The 18,090-nt window shown below is 32.7% G+C and overlaps 2 protein-coding genes across 2 annotated transcripts; both read right to left on the bottom strand.

Annotated features, from left to right (window-relative positions):
• Nucleotides 1-715: 715 nt before the first annotated feature.
• Nucleotides 716-9,811, bottom strand: LOC119602760 (nardilysin-like). Its single transcript, XM_037954454.1, has 8 exons — nucleotides 9,571-9,811; nucleotides 9,391-9,509; nucleotides 6,688-7,513; nucleotides 5,908-6,627; nucleotides 5,719-5,842; nucleotides 2,421-2,581; nucleotides 2,136-2,355; nucleotides 716-2,074 (listed from the first exon to the last, which is right to left on the bottom strand). Exons 1-8 carry the CDS (start codon nucleotides 9,648-9,650, stop codon nucleotides 1,304-1,306), a joined length of 3,021 nt encoding a protein of 1,006 aa, XP_037810382.1. The 5' UTR covers nucleotides 9,651-9,811; the 3' UTR covers nucleotides 716-1,303.
• A 1,387-nt stretch (nucleotides 9,812-11,198) lies between these two features.
• On the bottom strand, nucleotides 11,199-17,475 carry LOC119602754 (nardilysin). The gene is made up of 8 exons (XM_037954448.1): nucleotides 16,801-17,475; nucleotides 16,542-16,738; nucleotides 15,663-16,485; nucleotides 14,864-15,598; nucleotides 14,680-14,803; nucleotides 14,448-14,608; nucleotides 12,282-12,501; nucleotides 11,199-12,207 (listed from the first exon to the last, which is right to left on the bottom strand). Exons 1-8 carry the CDS (start codon nucleotides 17,256-17,258, stop codon nucleotides 11,275-11,277), a joined length of 3,651 nt encoding a protein of 1,216 aa, XP_037810376.1. The 5' UTR covers nucleotides 17,259-17,475; the 3' UTR covers nucleotides 11,199-11,274.
• Between the last annotated feature and the right edge of the window lie 615 nt (nucleotides 17,476-18,090).

Genomic DNA, 18,090 nt, shown 5'->3' with positions numbered 1-18,090 from the left:
GCTGTTAGCCTTTTGTGATCCTTCTAAAGGCAGACGGCAAAATGAAGTTTTATTTCAGTTTTAGATCAGTTCATCAGTTCTATTTATTGCTCTAGTTCTGTTCTAATTCAGTTCTAGTTCAGTTCTAGTTCACTTCTAGTTCAGTTCTAGTTCAGTTCTAGTTCAGTTCTAGTTCAGTTCTAGTTCAGTTCTAGTTCAGTTCTAGTTCAGTTCTAGTTCAGTTCTAGTTCAGTTCTAGTTCAGTTCTAGTTCAGTTCTAGTTCAGTTCTAGTTCTGTTCTAGTTCTGTTCTGGTTCAGTTTTAATTTAGTTCTAGTTCAGTTCTAGTTCAGTTCTAGTTCAGTTCTAGTTCAGTTCTAGTTCAGTTCTAGTTCAGTTCTAGTTCAGTTCTAGTTCAGTTCTAGTTCAGTTCTAGTTCAGTTCTAGTTCAGTTCTAGTTCAGTTCTAGTTCAGTTCTAGTTCAGTTCTAGTTCAGTTCTATTTCAGTTCTATTTCAGTTCTAGTTCAGTTCTAGTTCTGTTCTAGTTCAGTTCTAGTTCAGTTCTAGTTCAGTTCTAGTTCTGTTCTAGTTCTGTTCTAGTTCTGTTTTAATTCTGTTCTAGTTCTGTTCTAGTTCTGTTTTAGTTCTGTTTTAGTTCTGTTTTAGTTCTGTTTTAGTTCTGTTCTAGTTCTGTTCTAGTTCTGTTATTATTTAGTAAAAAATTTAATAATACTCAAGTTTAAAAAAAATTTTATTTTCAAAAGCAGTCAAGTGTATTTATATATATAAATGCAGTTTTCAAAAGTGTTATTATTTAAATTAATTATTGATTCTTTCCGTTTTTTATTTGTTGTTTTAAATATATAAATTTTTAAAGTTTTCTTTATCTTTAGCAAATACATTTGAACATATTATTTAACAAGCCACCGGTATTTCTTAAAAAAATATATATTTTTTTTATCTTTATGTCTAACAACTATTAATTTGTATTTCGATTTTATGTTATTTTTGTTTTATTTTTGGAGTGTAAGTAGTAGTTAATGATAAGAGTGATAAAAAAAAAACTATAAAAAAATGTGTAAATAAGTAAAAAATATAAGAAAATGTGTAAATAAGTAAAAAAAAAATTAGAAACACAGATAAAGATCAAAATGCACAACAGAAAACGAATGATTAATAACATTGAAATCATTAAAAAGTTATTTTCTTTATAAATTGATTGTTTTTTATTGTTATGCGGGTTAGAATATTTTAGACGTTTTTGTTGTGGTTTTTTATAAAAATCTTTTCGTTGTATTCTATTAAAAGTTTTTGATTATACATTTTAAATTACCTTTGTTTTAGTTACAGGATAAACATTTAATTGGTTTTTGAATTCTTCGACATTAACAATTGAGGGTCCATCTTTATCGAACTCTAAAAATTCCAAATTTATTTCTCTTTTAACATCGTCTTCCTCTATTCCTTTACATTCTTCTGGTGTTGTATTAACACCTATTACTTGTACCGATAGTTTACGCAAGTTTTTCTTCTCATTTGTAAGCCAAAAATCTATAATATCCTGCTTTTTCAAAGTGCGCAAAATGTCTATACATTTAGATTTACGTAGAAAGCAATAATCCTCGGTGGTAATCTCTTCCCAATTACGGTATACCTCTTCATTCAATGTAACATCCTTAATTTCTAACCGTTTTATGAAAGAATTTTTAAAATTTTCAAAATCTTCTAAAGATAATTTCTCCAGGAGATCATGTATATCCCGACGAAAAGCTTCAATACGTTCTTCAACATGTGAAGAAGAATGTTTTGTCTCTTGAGATGAAACATATATAAAGAAACCCATAATGCCATGATTGATTTGTGTAAAACAACTGACTAAATAGCCCAATTGTTGCTGGGTACGTAAGACATTATAAACAGGAGCCTCTAGTATCATTATAAGAAAATCTAAAATACATCCATTATACAAAGTACGTGGTCCAATTTGATAGTAATTTGCTACTACAGTATTGCAATCTTTGGGATTTAGATTGCGACACAATATATGGTGAGAACCCAAGGGTATTTCTATACCTCTATCATCCATTAAAGATCTCTAATGGAAATAACGTAGTATACTTTTGTTAACAAACAAAATATTGATTTCTTTTTCTTACCTCTTTTATCTTACCACAATTTAATTGCTCCATCACTGTGTCCAGTACCTTAAAAGCAGTTTTCTGCTGTAAATTTCCTTGTATCAAAGCTTGCACATATATTTCTTGAGTGAATTCTTTAGCAAATGTTTGAATATCTTCTAAACTGATATCACTAATATATTTATACTTTTCATTCAACAGCCAAAAGTTTTCTTTTAACATAAAACCATGCAGGTTTCTATCAATAGAAAGAGTGGTTTAAAAACTTTTTGTTATAAAATGTTTTTTAGAGAAACAACTTACATATTAACTACTTCAGGTTTTAAAAGACTATTATAAAAGTTCTTCTGTAGTTGTTTTTTAAATATTTCCAATTGTTTTTCATCTAAGCGATCTTTAGTGGAGATTAAAGCTTTCATCATTATTTCCACCACCAAATGAAGTTTCTCATTAAAGCCTTCGACCTAAACGAAAGAAAACTAAATTAGTGTTCAGTTCTAGTTCAATTATAGTTCAGTTTTAGTTCTGTTCTAGTTCTGTTCTAGTTCTGTTCTAGTTCTGTTCTAGTTCTGTTCTAGTTCTTTCTAGTTCTGTTCTAGTTCTGTTCTAGTCTAGTTCTGTTCTAGTTCTGTTCTAGTTCTGTTCTAGTTCTGTTCTAGTTCTGTTCTAGTTCTGTTCTAGTTCTGTTCTAGTTCTGTTCTGTTCTGTTCTAGTTCTGTTCTGTTCTGTTCTAGTTCTGTTCTAGTTCTGTTCTAGTTCTGTTCTATTCTGTTCTAGTTCGGTTCTGTTCTAGTTCGGTTCTGCTGTTCTGTTCTTCTAGTTCGGTTCTGTTTCTGTTCTGTTCTAGTTCGGTTCTAGTTCTATCTGTTCTAGGTTCTGTTCTAGTTCTGTTCTAGTTCTGTTCTAGTTCTTTCTAGTTCTGTTCTAGTTCTGTTCTAGTTCTGTTCTAGTTCTGTTCTAGTTCTGTTCTAGTTCTGTTCTAGTTCTGTTCTAGTTCTGTTCTAGTTCTGTTCTAGTTCTGTTCTAGTTCTGTTCTAGTTCTGTTCTAGTTCTGTCTAGTTCTGTTCTAGTTCTGTTCTAGTTCTGTTCTAGTTCTGTTCTAGTTCTGTCTAGTTCTGTTCTAGTTCTGTTCTAGTTCTGTTCTAGTTCTGTTCTAGTTCTGTTCTAGTTCTGTTCTAGTTCTGTTCTAGTTCTGTTCTATTTCTGTTCTATTTCTGTTCTAGTTCTGTTCTAGTTCTGTTCTAGTTCTGTTCTAGTTCAGTTCTAGTTCTGTTCTAGTTCTGTTCTAGTTCTGTTCTAGTTCTGTTCTAGTTCTGTTCTAGTTCTGTTCTAGTTCTGTTCTAGTTCTGTTCTAGTTCTGTTCTAGTTCTGTTCTAGTTCTGTTCTAGTTCTGTTCTAGTTCTGTTCTAGTTCTGTTCTAGTTCTGTTCTAGTTCTGTTCTAGTTCTGTTCTAGTTCTGTTCTAGTTCTGTTCTAGTTCTGTTCTAGTTCTGTTCTAGTTCTGTTCTAGTTCTGTTCTAGTTCTGTTCTAGTTCTGTTCTAGTTCTGTTCTAGTTCTTTCTAGTTCTGTTCTAGTTCTGTTCTAGTTCTGTTCTAGTTCTGTTCTAGTTCTGTTGTTCTAGTTCTGTTCTAGTTCTGTTCTAGTTCTGGTTCTAGTTCTGTTCTAGTTCTGTTCTAGTTCTGTTCTAGTTCTGTTCTAGTTCTGTTCTAGTTCTGTTCTAGTTCTGTTCTGGTTCTAGTTCTAGTTCTGTTCTAGTTCTGTTCTAGTTCTGTTCTAGTTCTGTTCTAGTTCTGTTCTAGTTCTGTTCTAGTTCTGTTCTATTTCTGTTCTAGTTCTGTTTAGTTCTGTTCTAGTTCTGTTCTAGTTCTGTTCTAGTTTTGTTCTAGTTCTGTTCTAGTTCTGTTCTAGTTCTGTTCTAGTTCTGTTCTAGTTCTGTTCTAGTTCTGTTCTAGTTCTGTTCTAGTTCTGTTCTAGTTCTGTTCTAGTTCTGTTCTAGTTCTGTTCCAGTTCTTTTCTAGTTCTTTTCTAGTTCTGTTCTAGTTCTGTTCTAGTTCTGTTCTAGTTCTGTTCTAGTTCTGTTCTAGTTCTGTTCTAGTTCTGGTTATAGTTCTGTTCTAGTTCTGTTCTAGTTCTGTAGTTCTGTTCTAGTTCTGTTCTAGTTCTGTTCTAGTTCTGTTCTAGTTCTGTTCTGGTTCTAGTTCTGTTCTAGTTCTGTTCTAGTTCTGTTCTAGTTCTGTTCTAGTTCTGTTCTATTTCTGTCTAGTTCTGTTTTAGTTCTGTTCTAGTTCTGTTCTAGTTCTGTTCTAGTTCTGTTCTAGTTCTGTTCTAGTTCTGTTCTAGTTCTGTTCTAGTTCTGTTCTAGTTCTGTTCTAGTTCTGTTCTAGTTCTGTTCTAGTTCTGTTCTAGTTCTGTTCTAGTTCTGTTCTAGTTCTGTTCTAGTTCTGTTCTAGTTCTGTTCCAGTTCTTTTCTAGTTCTTTTCTAGTTCTGTTCTAGTTCTGTTCTAGTTCTGTTCTAGTTCTGTTCTAGTTCTGTTCTAGTTCTGTTCTAGTTCTGTTCTAGTTCTGTTCTAGTTCTGTTCTAGTTCTGTTCTAGTTCTGTTCTAGTTCTGTTCTAGTTCTGTTCCAGTTCTTTTCTAGTTCTTTTCTAGTTCTGTTCTAGTTCTGTTCTAGTTCTGTTCTAGTTCTGTTCTAGTTCTGTTCTAGTTCTGTTCTAGTTCTGTTCTAGTTCTGTTCTAGTTCTGTTCTAGTTCTGTTCTAGTTCTGTTCTAGTTCTGTTCTAGTTCTGTTCTAGTTCTGTTCTAGTTCTGTTCTAGTCTGTTCTAGTTCTAGTTCTGTTCTAGTTCTGTTCTAGTTCTGTTCTAGTTCTGTTCTAGTTCTGTTCTAGTTCTGTTCTAGTTCTGTTCCAGTTCTTTTCTAGTTCTTTTCTAGTTCTGTTCTAGTTCTGTTCTAGTTCTGTTCTAGTTCTGTTCTAGTTCTGTTCTAGTTCTGTTCTGGTTCTAGTTCTGTTCTAGTTCTGTTCTAGTTCTGTTCTAGTTCTGTTCTAGTTCTGTTCTATTTCTGTTTTAGTTCTGTTCTAGTTCTGTTCTAGTTCTGTTCTAGTTCTGTTCTAGTTCTGTTCTAGTTCTGTTCTAGTTCTGTTCTAGTTCTGTTCTAGTTCTGTTCTAGTTCTGTTCTAGTTCTGTTCTAGTTCTGTTCTAGTTCTGTTCTAGTTCTGTTCTAGTTCTGTTCTAGTTCTGTTCTAGTTCTGTTCTAGTTCTGTTCTAGTTCTGTTCTAGTTCTGTTCTAGTTCTGTTCTAGTTCTGTTCTAGTTCTGTTCCAGTTCTTTTCTAGTTCTTTTCTAGTTCTGTTCTAGTTCTGTTCTAGTTCTGTTCTAGTTCTGTTCTAGTTCTGTTCTAGTTCTGGTTATAGTTCTGTTCTAGTTCTGTTCTAGTTCTGTTCTAGTTCTGTTCTAGTTCTGTTCTAGTTCTGTTCTAGTTCTGTTCTGGTTCTAGTTCTGTTCTAGTTCTGTTCTAGTCCTGTTCTAGTTCTGTTCTTGTTCTTATCTAGTTCTGTTCTAGTTAGGTTCTACTTATGTTCAATTTAAGTGTTTTGCATTACTTACTGATAAAACTACACCTTTTTCATCATAATATATACTAGAAGTTATTCCAGCCACATTGGCTGGATACAATTCTTCCTGCAAATAGTGGTCTACCAAGTCGAGATACAATGACCCTATAACAGTGCTGAAAAATATATAAAAATAAAGGTTCAAAATTGAAATTATTCAAAAACATTTAATAATACTTACTTTCTAGCGCTTTGCCTCAACACCGATGACATCATATGAAAACAGATATGGGCATAAGGTAATAGAAATTTATCATCTTGTCTAAACCACAATTCATATAATTCTGTTTGCATTAGCTTCTCAGGTATGGCGGACAATTGCTGTTTACCATTTTCCAGCCAGAAAATACGAAAATCTTGGGCCACAAATACATTAGCTTTAGGCAAATAAAGTTCTGAATTTTCCTCAGCACTCTGCCACATATCAAACCATTTTTGGGGTATTTCCCTAGAGGTGTATTCAGTACCAAACCATTTTTCTTTTTTATCATATATCACACCCTCATAGTTTTGATATGAGGTCAATATTATGTTAAAATTGAATTCATTTAAGTGATCTATTATAAGTTGTATTTGTTCTTCATCAAATTGATGGTATAGCACGGAACCGGTTAAAATATCTTTTGAGGGATAATATTTACAATATTTTACCAAATAAGTAACATTCTCACCGGGAGTTGATTCCCTAGAATAGCGAAATTTGTTGTTTTTAATAAAAGAAAGTTCTTCGTAATATTCTTTCAAATTGCTGGCTTTATTAAACAGTTGTATGAAGCTAAAAGTGGCTTGGAGCACCTCATCCAAATGTTTAAGGCCCAACTCGGTTAAAGTAATGTTCAAATAAAATAAAGTAAACATGGAATTAATTTCAGGACCAGCATTCACATCTAAAGCCCAAAGCCTGTAAAATTTCTTAATAGTTTTACAAATGACAATTTGATTAAATCAAAATTCTTCAAACCTTTTCCTTAAGTAGGCACACAAACTGCCCTCACCCTCATAACCTAGAAGATGTGATAGAAATTCATCCGGCTTGCATTTATACATTTTTAAAGTGGGTGGTAAGACCCAAGTCAAATTCAATTGGCAAATATTTTCCACGGGCTTAACAAAGAAAACTTCTTTAAAGAATTCAGCCCTAAAGGCGTCTTTATAAGGAAATTGCTCAAAATCCAAACCAGGCAATTCATTGTTGTTTATATCAGCAAAATGTTTAATGGCCAATTCTTCCAATTTCTCAAGAGGTAAACGGGACTGTATGCAGGCATACATACGATGACTGCTATAATGTCTTTTATAAAATTCATGCAGATTTCTATGTAACTCTGCATCACTTTCAATATCTTCTTTAAGGGTTTTCAAATTGCCCAAAATAAAACTATTATGTGGATAATTTTCATTGGCCAAACTTTGTAATAATTGATTACATCTGATTGTATTATTATTTAACGCCAATTGGAACTCAGATTCCACAGCCTGTCGCTCTCTAGTCATGGAATCTTCTATTAGCAAAGGTTCTTTTAATTGTGCCGCAAAATAATCCATGCTGCTGTCTAAATGTTTTTCAGCCACTTCAAAATAATACAAAGTTTCTTCACCATCCGTACAGGCATTATTGGAACCACCGTATTTCGTTATGTGTGTATCAAAGGAGTTTTCTTTGGGATATTTTTTTGAACCCATAAAAATCATATGCTCCAAGAAGTGAGCCAATCCTTGATAACCGCGAGGTTGAGAAAATGCTCCCACATCGACCATAAGAGCAACGGCGGAGAGTTTTTCGTCGGCTGGAAGAATATATGTAAATAAAAAAGTATAACATATCTAATTCAGTTTTACTTCAGTTTTAGTTCAGTTCAATGTTTAGTTCTAGTAGAGTTCAAGTTCAGTTCTAATACAATTCTAGTTCAGTTCTAGTTCAATTCTAGTTCAATTCTAGTTCAATTCTAGTTCTGTTCTAGTTCAGTTCTAGTTCAGTTCTAGTTCTAGTTCTGTTCTAGTTCAGTTCTAGTTCTAGTTCAGTTCTAGTTCTAGTTCAGTTCTAGTTCAGTTCTAGTTCAGTTCTAGTTCAGTTCTATTTCAGTTCTAGTTCAGTTCTAGTTCAGTTCTAGATCAGTTCTAGATAAGTTCTAGTTCAGTTCTAGTTCAGTTCTAGCTCAGTTCTAGTTCAGTTCTAGCTCAGTTCTAGCTCAGTTCTAGTTCAGTTCTAGTTCAGTTCTAGTTCAGTTCTAGTTCAGTTCTAGTTCAGTTCTAGTTCAGTTCTAGTTCAGTTCTAGTTCAGTTCTAGTTCAGTTCTAGTTCAGTTCTAGTTCAGTTCTAGTTCAGTTCTAGCTCAGTTCTAGTTCAGTTCTAGTTCAGTTCTAGTTCAGTTCTAGTTCAGTTCTAGTTCAGTTCTAGTTCAGTTCTAGTTCAGTTCTAGTTCAGTTCTAGTTCAGTTCTAGTTCAGTTCTAGTTCAGTTCTAGTTCAGTTCTAGTTCAGTTCTAGTTCAGTTCTAGTTCAGTTCTAGTTCAGTTCTAGTTCAGTTCTAGTTCAGTTCTAGTTCAGTTCTAGTTCAGTTCTAGTTCAGTTCTAGTTCAGTTCTAGTTCAGTTCTAGTTCAGTTCTAGTTCAGTTCTAGTTCAGTTCTAGTTCAGTTCTAGTTCAGTTCTAGTTCAGTTCTAGTTCTAGTTTCAGTTCTAGTTCTAGTTCAGTTCTAGTTCTAGTTCAGTTCTATTTCAGTTCTAGTTCAGTTCTAGTTCAGTTCTAGTTCTAGATCAGTTCTAGTTCAGTTCTAGTTAAGTTCTAGTTCAGTTCTAGTTCAGTTCTAGTTCAGTTCTAGTTCAGTTCTAGTTCAGTTCTAGTTCAGTTCTAGTTCAGTTCTAGTTCAGTTCTAGTTCAGTTCTAGTTCAGTTCTAGTTCAGTTCAGTTCTAGTTCAGTTCTAGTTTAGTTCTAGTTTAGTTCTAGTTCAGTTCTAGATCAGTTCTAGTTCAGTTCTAGTTCAGTTCTAGTTCAGTTCTAGTTCAGTTCTAGTTCAGTTCTAGTTCAGTTCTAGTTCAGTTCTATATAAGTTCTAGTTCAGTTCTAGTTCAGTTCTATATAAGTTCTAGTTCAGTTCTAGTTTAACTCTAGTTCAGTTCTATTTCAGTTCTAGTTCAGTTCTAGTTTAGTTCTAGTTCTAGTTCAGTTCTAGTTCAGTTCTAGTTCAGTTCTAGTTCAGTTTTAGTTCAGTTCTAGTTCAGTTCTAGTTCAGTTCTAGTTCAGTTCTAGTTCAGTTCTAGTTCAGTTCTAGTTCAGTTCTAGTTCAGTTCTAGTTCAGTTCTAGTTTAGTTCTAGTTCAGTTCTAGTTCAGTTCTAGTTCTAGATCAGTTCTAGTTCTAGATCAGTTCTAGTTCAGTTCTAGTTCTGTTCAAGTTCATTTCCAGTTCACTTCTAGTTCAGTTCTTGTTCTGTTCTAGTTCTGTTGAAGTTCATTTCCAGTTCACTTCTAGTTCTACAATCTATTCTGTAGTTATTAGAAATATCCACCTAAATATCCGAAACAAGTAAAATAATGGAATTGCAAAATTCTGTACTAAATGCATCAAAAACATATAAGATGACCTCATGTTTAATCTGTTTGTTTCTTGGAATATTTAAATGCCTATGTACAAACAAATACCAAGGCAAAAATTTCCTGCAACTTACCCTGATCATTTTGAGGCAAATTCTTTGCAGAAATATCATCGTCTTCTTTATTTAATAAACATTCGGTTTTATTATCCGAGACCAGCAATACTTGTAAGCCATTTGCTAAAACCAAATATCTAAAACAAATTTACAATATTTTAACAAAATAAAGAATTATATAAACGTTTTTTAACTTACTTGTAAGATTTTTTATCATTTTTCGATTTATCCGGTGTGGGTAAATATTTTAAAGATGTTACTTCATTGATATTATTCATTATAATGGAATGAATGATTCACTTTCTTTTTATATTTTTGTGATACTCTTTTATTTAATCTCAACACTTCATATTTCCCAGCAAAACATATTTGATGTAATACTTTACAAACGAATGCGATTACATACTTTTATAAACCAAATATTTCCTTACAAATGAAACCCCCAGTTAAATGTGAGGGAAGAGATTGTATAAAATATGTACAAATAACATATTCGAAGTACAAATTTTGGTGAAAAACCAATAAAATTTACATAAGCGTGTCATTGAAAGAGTGTGATTTGTTTTTGACATCCAAATATCACATTTTTATTGCTTCTAAAAATAAAATTGGATGTAGTTCAAAGTTGTCAAAATTGAACAACATCCCTCCAATGACACGGTAGTATAAAATTCATAGGTTGTTCGGGTTACTAGTTGTGTTGAAAATACTACATCTTTTTCCACACTTTTTTGTTGGGTTTATATGTATTTTTATTTTTCTGCTTTGCAAAATACATACATATGTATATGTTTTTTCTTCTCATGCGTTTTAACAACTGTTCGTGTTTGACAGATATAAAAAATGAAAATGTATGGCTTGCAGTTCAAGTTAAAATATAGGTTTTGTCATGGTTTAAGTTATATATGGATATGAACGTATAAACAGATGTTTACATATACAGATGCACGTATTGATTCATACGTATCCCTTTTGATCGGCTGCATTTCCAAAAATTTTATTATAAATATAAATCCTTGTAGACACACACACACAGTTCACTTCAGTTCTAGTCGAATTGTAGTTGAGTTGCAGCTGAGTTCTAGTTCCGTTCTAGTTTAGTTTTAGTTCAGTTCTAGTTCCGTTCTAGTTCAGTTCTAGTTCAGTTCTAGTTCAGTTCTAGTTCAGTTCTAGTTCAGTTCTAGTTCAGTTCTAGTTCAGTTCTAGTTCAGTACTAGTTCAGTTCTAGATCAGTTCTAGTTCAGTTCTAGTTCAGTTCTAGTTCAGTTCTAGATCAGTTCTAGTTCAGTTCTAGTTCAGTTCTAGTTCAGTTCTAGTTCAGTTCTAGTTCAGTTCTAGTTCAGTTCTAGTTCAGTTCTATTTCAGTTCTAGTTCAGTTCTAGTTCATTTCTAGTTCAGTTCTAGTTCAGATCTAGTTCAGTTCTAGTTCAGTTCTAGTTCAGTTCTAGTTCAGTTCTAGTTCAGTTCTAGTTCAGTTCTAGTTCAGTTCTAGTTCAGTTCTACTTCAGTTCTACTTCAGTTCTACTTCAGTTCTACTTCAGTTCTAATTCAGTTCTAGTTCAGTTCTAGTTCAATTCTACTTCAGTTTTAGTTCAGTTTAACGAAATATATACATATAGCGTTAAAACATAGAAGAAATCAAAATTCACAATTTTTTTTTAATTTTTACTTTTATCTCATTTTTATCTTACTATTATTTGTTTTTTTTTTTCTGTTAAGCTTTTAGATAAAATTTTATTTTATTATTATCAACGTAATCATTAAAAAATTAAATTAAAAAAAAATCAAAATTTTAATTAAAAGAGAAAAAAATTGCAAATTTTAAATTTGAATTTTTGTTTTATCTTTAGAAAGTTCTACATCAATTTACTTTTCCAATACACTTCTCACATTGCCAAAATTTTAACAATCCTCTATGATATCCATGCCAGCAGTAGGTGTAGCCCTTTCAGTATTTTCCCCGTCAATGGCAGGTGTCTCCAGTTTGGTTTTTGTTATGGGATAAACATGTAAGTTTTCCTTAAAGTCATTGATATCCACAATAGTAGTGGCATCACCTTCACGTGGTATAAATTTCAAATCTAATTTATTGGCCAAAGCATTGAATAACTCCTCATTGGCCTCTTCATCATCCATTTCATCGTCTTCATCCTCGTTTGTTTCCTCCGCTTCAGCAGCACTGTCTGTTTCCATATCGGCTTCTAAAGCTTCATTGCATTTACCGTTTGTGTGACCAATAACTTGTATGGACAATTTTCTTAGATTTGTACGTTCATTGTTGAGACAAAAATCAATGATTTCCTGTTTGCCCAAAGTACGCAACACCTCCACCTCTTTACGTTTACGATCGAATAGATATTCCTCGCAAGTAATTTCACCCCAATTGCGGGCAACTTCTTCCGTCAACGACATATCCACCACTTGTTTAATTTTAATTAAGGATTCTCTTACATGTTCAAATTCTTCTTGAGACATTTCATCTAGTATCTGCAACATTTTACCACGGAACGCTTCAATACGTTCTTCTACATGAGCACAAGAGTTTTTAGTCTCTTGAGAATTGACGGTAATGGAATAGCCAGCAATGCCATAATTAATGCGCACCGATGAAGCCACATAATAACCCAATTGTTCTTTAGTCCGTAAAGAATCAAACAAAGGTTCCTCCACAAACATCATTAACAAATCTAAAATACTTTCAATGCGCACTGAACAGGGACCGATTTGATAGAAATTTGTTACCACCGTATTGCAATCTTTTTCATTTAAAACATTGCAACGTATATAATGAGAACCCTGAGGCAATTGTACCGTACGATTTTCGATATATTTTGTCTGGGAATTAAAATAAATGTATGTATTTTTAAGGACGAAATGTTTTGTTTTTTTTTTGTTTTAGTGTTATTTACCTCTTTTATATTTTGGCAATTTAAGGTGGTCAAGACATTATTCATGACATTATGAGCAGCTTCTTCAGTCAAGTTACCCTGCATTAGAGTTTGCACATACAATTCATGTGTGTAATTGTCGGCAAACTCTAACATATCCTGTAGTGTTATCTCATTGAGACATTTATATTTAACTATTATGGGCCAGCGTATATTTTCCACTATACATAAGCGGATATCCCTAAAAAATAATAAATTGCAGAGGGATGTAAGAGTTATGTATAGTTTTAGTGAAAATTAAGGTAATACCCTGAAGCCCAATGTCACAAAAAAATGATGATTTTAAGAAAATGATGATTCTCAAAAATAAAACCGATAAGTGAAAAAATAATGCAAATAAAAAGGAATTCAAAATACTGGACTATAGTCTGGAATAGTTCAGTTCTAGTTTAGTTCTAGTTCAGTTCTAGTTCAGTTCCAGTTCAGTTCTAGTTCAGTTCTAGTTTAGTTCTAGTTCAGTTCTAGTTCAGTTCTAGTTCAGTTCAGTTCTAGTTCAGTTCTAGTTCAGTTCTAGTTCAGTTCTACTTCAGTTCTAGTTCAATTCTAGTTCAGTTCTAGTTCAGTTCTAGTTCAGTTCTAGTTCAATTCTAGTTCAGTTCTAGTTCAGTTCTAGTTCAGTTCTAGTTCAGTTCTAGTTTAGTTCTAGTTCAGTTCTAGTTCAGTTCTAGTTCAGTTCTAGTTCAGTTCTAGTTCAGTTCTAGTTCAGTTCTAGTTCAGTTCTAGTTCAGTTCTAGTTCAGTTCTAGTTCAGTTCTAGTTCAGTTCTAGTTCAGTTCTAGTTCAGTTCTAGTTCAGTTCTAGTTCAGTTCTAGTTCAGTTCTAGTTCAGTTCTAGTTCAGTTCTAGTTCAGTTCTAGTTCAGTTCTAGTTCAGTTCTAGTTCAGTTCTAGTTCAGTTCTAGTTCAGTTCTAGTTCAGTTCTAGTTCAGTTATAGTTCAGTTCTACTTCAGATCTACTTCAGTCCTACTTCAGTTCTACTTCAGTTCTACCTCAGTTCTACTTCAGTTCTAGTTCAGTTCTAGTTTAGTTCTAGTTCAGTTCTAGTTCAGTTCTAGTTCAGTTCTAGTTCAGTTCTAGTTCAGTTCTAGTTCAGTTCTAGTTCAGTTCTAGTTCAGTTCTAGTTCAGTTCTAGTTCAGTTCTAGTTCAGTTCTAGTTCAGTTCTAGTTCAGTTCTAGTTCAGTTCTAGTTCAGTTCTAGTTCAGTTCTAGTTCAGTTCTAGTTCAGTTCTAGTTCAGTTCTAGTTCAGTTCTAGTTCAGTTCTAGTTCAGTTCTAGTTCAGTTCTAGTTCAGTTCTAGTTCAGTTCTAGTTCAGTTCTAGTTCAGTTCTAGTTCAGTTCTAGTTCAGTTCTAGTTTAGTTCTAGTTCAGTTCTAGTTCAGTTCTAGTTCAGTTCTAGTTCAGTTCTAGTTCAGTTCTAGTTCAGTTCTAGTTCAGTTCTAGTTCAGTTCTAGTTCAGTTCTAGTTCAGTTCTAGTTTAGTTCTAGTTCAGTAGTTCTAGTTCAGTTCTAGTTCAGTTCTAGTTCAGTTCTAGTTCAGTTCTAGTTCAGTTCTAGTTCAGTTCTAGTTCAGTTCTAGTTCAGTTCTAGTTCAGTTCTAGTTCAGTTCTAGTTCAGTTCTAGTTCAGTTCTAGTTCAGTTCTAGTTCAGTTCTAGTTCAGTTCTAGTTCAGTTCTAGTTCAGTTCTAGTTCAGTTCTAGTTCAGTTCTAGTTCAGTTCTAGTTCAGTTCTAGTTCAGTTCTAGTTCAGTTCTAGTTCAGTTCTAGTTCAGTTCTAGTTCAGTTATAGTTCAGTTATAGTTCAGTTATAGTTCAGTTCTACTTCAGTTCTACTTCAGATCTACTTCAGTCCTACTTCAGTTCTACTTCAGTTCTACCTCAGTTCTACTTCAGTTCTTCTTCAGTTCTTCTTCAGTTCTACTTCAGTTCTACTTCAGTTCTACTTCAGTTCTACTTCAGTTTTAGTTCAGTTCTAGTTCTGTTCAGATAGAGTTCTATAGCCTATAGTCTACTCCATAGTGTAGTCTATAGTCTAGCATACAGTCTTGTCCATAGTCTGCTTTATAGCCTGCATTATAATATTATAGTTGATAAGAAATTATTTTCTAAACTTGAAATTATTTCTTTTACTCACTTATTAAGTGCTTTAGGCTTTATTAAAGCATTAAAATAGGCCTTCTTTTGATGTTTCTTGAAAACCTCCAATTGTTCCTCGGTAATATGTTCACGCATAGAAACCATAGCTTTGGTTATAAGATCAACAACCAAATGTAACTTTTCATTATAACCACTAACCTAAAAGCAAGAAAAATAAAGAATTTATAAAAAAACATTAATAAAATATTTTTAAATTTATAAAAAAATACCTTTAAAACTACACCCTTTTCAGCGGAATAAAATTGATAGCTTAAACCGGCCACCGTGGCGGGATACAATTCCTCGGCCAGACGATATTTAACTAATTGAGCATAAAGGGCACACAAGACATCACTATAAGAAAAAATCAGTAAATTATCCGAACAATTTATGTAGCTTTAAAAAAGAACTCACTTTTTGGCACTTTGCCTTAATAAAGGCGATACAAAATAGAAATACATAAAGGCATCGGGTAATTGAAATTTATCATCTTGTCTAAACCACAATTCACAAACATCTGTCTGCAAGATTTTCTTAGGTGCCAAAGGCACTTCAGGCTTACCATTCTCCAACCAAAATATACGAAAATCTTGTGAAATAAAACGATTGGGTTTGGGCAGGAATAGCTCTGGCATAGGTTGACAATTTTCCCACAACTCTTGCCATTTTTGAGGCATTTTGATGGTGGTGTACTCAGTACCAAACCATTTTTCTTTTTTATCATACGTAATGCCATCATATTTCTGTTGTGAGGTAATCATTATGTTAAAAGTAAATTCATTTAAATGTTTTATAACATTTAAAACTTGTTCTTCGTCAAATTCATAGTAGAGCTCAGTGCCAGTTAAGATGTCTTTAGGGGGATAGTATTTAGAGCGTATAACGAGATTTTGAACATTATCAAAAGCAGGTTTTTGAGCAGCAAAACGAAAACTATTGGCCTCTATGTTGGACAATTCTTCATAAGCTTCCTTTAAAGAGCCGCATTGAGCAAACAATTGTATGTAGGCAAAGGTGGCGGCTAAAACTTCATCTAAATGCTGGAAACCACTATCGGTTAAATAAATGCATAAATTAAATAGGGAGTAAATAGAGTTGGTATCAAAACCGGACTCATCTACACCGGCAATTAATTCAAGACCCCACAGTCTGCAAAGATAAAAGGAAATATTAGTTTTAATGTTATGTATTTGTTGTAACCAAACAAACTTACTTTTTCCTTAAATAAGCACACAAACTACCCTCACCCTCATAACCTATGAGATAGGAAAGAAATTGATCGGGTTTACATTTATACAATTTAGTCATGGGCGGTAGAACCCAAGTTAATTCTAATTTGCAAACATTTTCTATGGGCTTAACAAAGAACACCTCCTTATGAAATTCTTCATTAAAAGCTTCGCGATAATTGTAAACAGCAAAATCTTTGCCTTCCATATTATTACTGGGTATATCGCTAAAATGTTTCACCACCAAATTCTCCAATTCATCTATGGGCAAACGTGCCTGAACACACACATACATGCGATGACCACTGTAGTGTCTTTGACAAAATTCATGCAAATCTTTGTGTAAATCATCATCATTTATACCTTCTTTAAGAGATTTTAAATTACCCCAAGTAAACGTACTATGAGGATAGTCTTTATTAGCCAAACTGGCCAGCAATTGATCACGTCTGGCTTCGTCATCGTAAAGAGTTTGTTGAAATTCCGATTCTACAGCCTCACGTTCTCTAGTCATGGCCTCTTTCATCATAAGAGGTGCTTTTAAGAGAGCAGTAAAATAATCCATACTGCTATCCAAATGTTCTTCGGATACCTCGAAATAAAACAGGGTCTCCTCACATTCGGTATTGGCATTATCGAAGCCACCACACTTTTTAATATGAGCATCAAAGGCATTTTCTGTGGGATATTTCTTAGAACCCATGAATATCATGTGTTCCAAAAAGTGGGCCAAACCCTGATAATTGGGGGGCTCGGTAAAGGAACCCACATCCACCAGCAATGCCACAGCAGCTAATTTTTCATCACCTTAAGACAAAAGCAAATTAGGTATAAAAAATATGAAAATTTGTTCCTAAACTTACCCTCCTCCGACTCCACATCAGAATCACTATCTTCCTCCGAACTGGAACCCAAAGTATCTTCACCATCACTTTCGGTAGATTCCTCGGCACAAGAATCTCCTGTGGACTCATAAGAAGAGGTAGTCAAACCATCATGTGGCACTGGACTAGGATCGGATACCAATAAAACGTGCAAACCATTAGCCAATATCAAAGTTCTAGAGAAAATAACAAAAATTAAGAGCAGAAAACTTTAAAAATCCTTTCAAACTAAACCCACTTGTAATGCTTTTTGTCATTTTCACTCTTGTCGGGAATTTCCAAATATTTGACAGCTTCTTCTGAAGTCACCATTTTTTGTGTATTAATATTTAAAAATGGGTTAGAATAAATAAAACGAAATTGATGATGATGATGCTGCTGCTGGTGAGTTGTATTTTTTAAAGATTTTCTTGAACCCAAAAACTGACACGGTGTCTGTTGGCTTAAGAATTTAAATAAAGATGTGGTTGGTGTTAGTGTTGTTGTTTTTGCTCTAGCTGCTGCCGCTAACTCAGCTTTTGCCTCTGCCGCCGCTGTTTTTGTTTGTAATCTAAACCCGTTAATATTTATTGTTGTTTTATTAATAATATTTTGTTTTTGTATATAAATTTCTTTAAAATTTCGTTGTTCTATTATTAATTTATCTAAATAGCGGCTAAATAATTGTGTTTTATTGAAACTTCTAGCAATAAACATACACTTTTTTTCGTGCAGTATATTTAAACACTTTTTTTAACAATTTATTTGCTTTAAAAACAAAACTTTTATGATTTGTTTTATTTAAGCTTATAATTTATTTATTTAATTAAATAATTTTGAATTTATTGCAAATTTTTAATAATTTTCTTTATTTTTCGTTTAATTACTGACAATAACCTAAAAACAAAAAGGAAAAAAGCAATGAAGTAGCTGTCAGAAATGTTTTGTTGTTTTTTTTTTGGTTTTAGCATAGTACACAGTTGTATAAAATAGTACTTTTTGCTTAGAGGAACAAAATGGTAAAGGTATGAAGAACAATAAACAACTGCATATGATGTGAAATGTAAACAAAACCGTTAAATTTAAATAAACTGGAAATATATACAAATAATTTATAAAAATTTATGTTTTTTAGAGGATTAAATAGTTAAAAGGACTAGTTTATATAGATTGTAGACTAGACAGTAATCCACACTATAGACTAGACTATAGTTTTTAGTAAAGACTAGAATATAGTTTATACTATAAATTTAAATTGTAGACTGATTATAATTCAAACTATTGACTTGATTAATTCCAGACTTTACACAAAATCTCTTTCCTAAATAAAAACTTCCAAACCATTTCGTATTGAATTAATGGCAAACCTCATAGCAAAACTCATACCCGATTCCAAAAAGAAAACTCATTTGTAAACTTTATTTAGACTTAAATTTTTATTTTTCAAATTATAAACAATTACATTTATATTAATTAAACATTAATTTAAATGTTTATTACATACACTAAACATAAAAAAGTTAACAAAGAGGCTAAACGAGAAATGAAA

The sequence above is a fragment of the Lucilia sericata genome, unplaced genomic scaffold (genome assembly GCF_015586225.1).
Source record: "Lucilia sericata isolate MDLA Ls3-8-SP2 unplaced genomic scaffold, ASM1558622v1 Contig000251F_arrow, whole genome shotgun sequence".
Classification (NCBI taxonomy): domain Eukaryota; kingdom Metazoa; phylum Arthropoda; class Insecta; order Diptera; family Calliphoridae; genus Lucilia; species Lucilia sericata.
The sequence above is the reverse complement of the archived record's forward strand: the minus strand, read 5'-3'. Positions and strand labels throughout refer to the sequence as shown.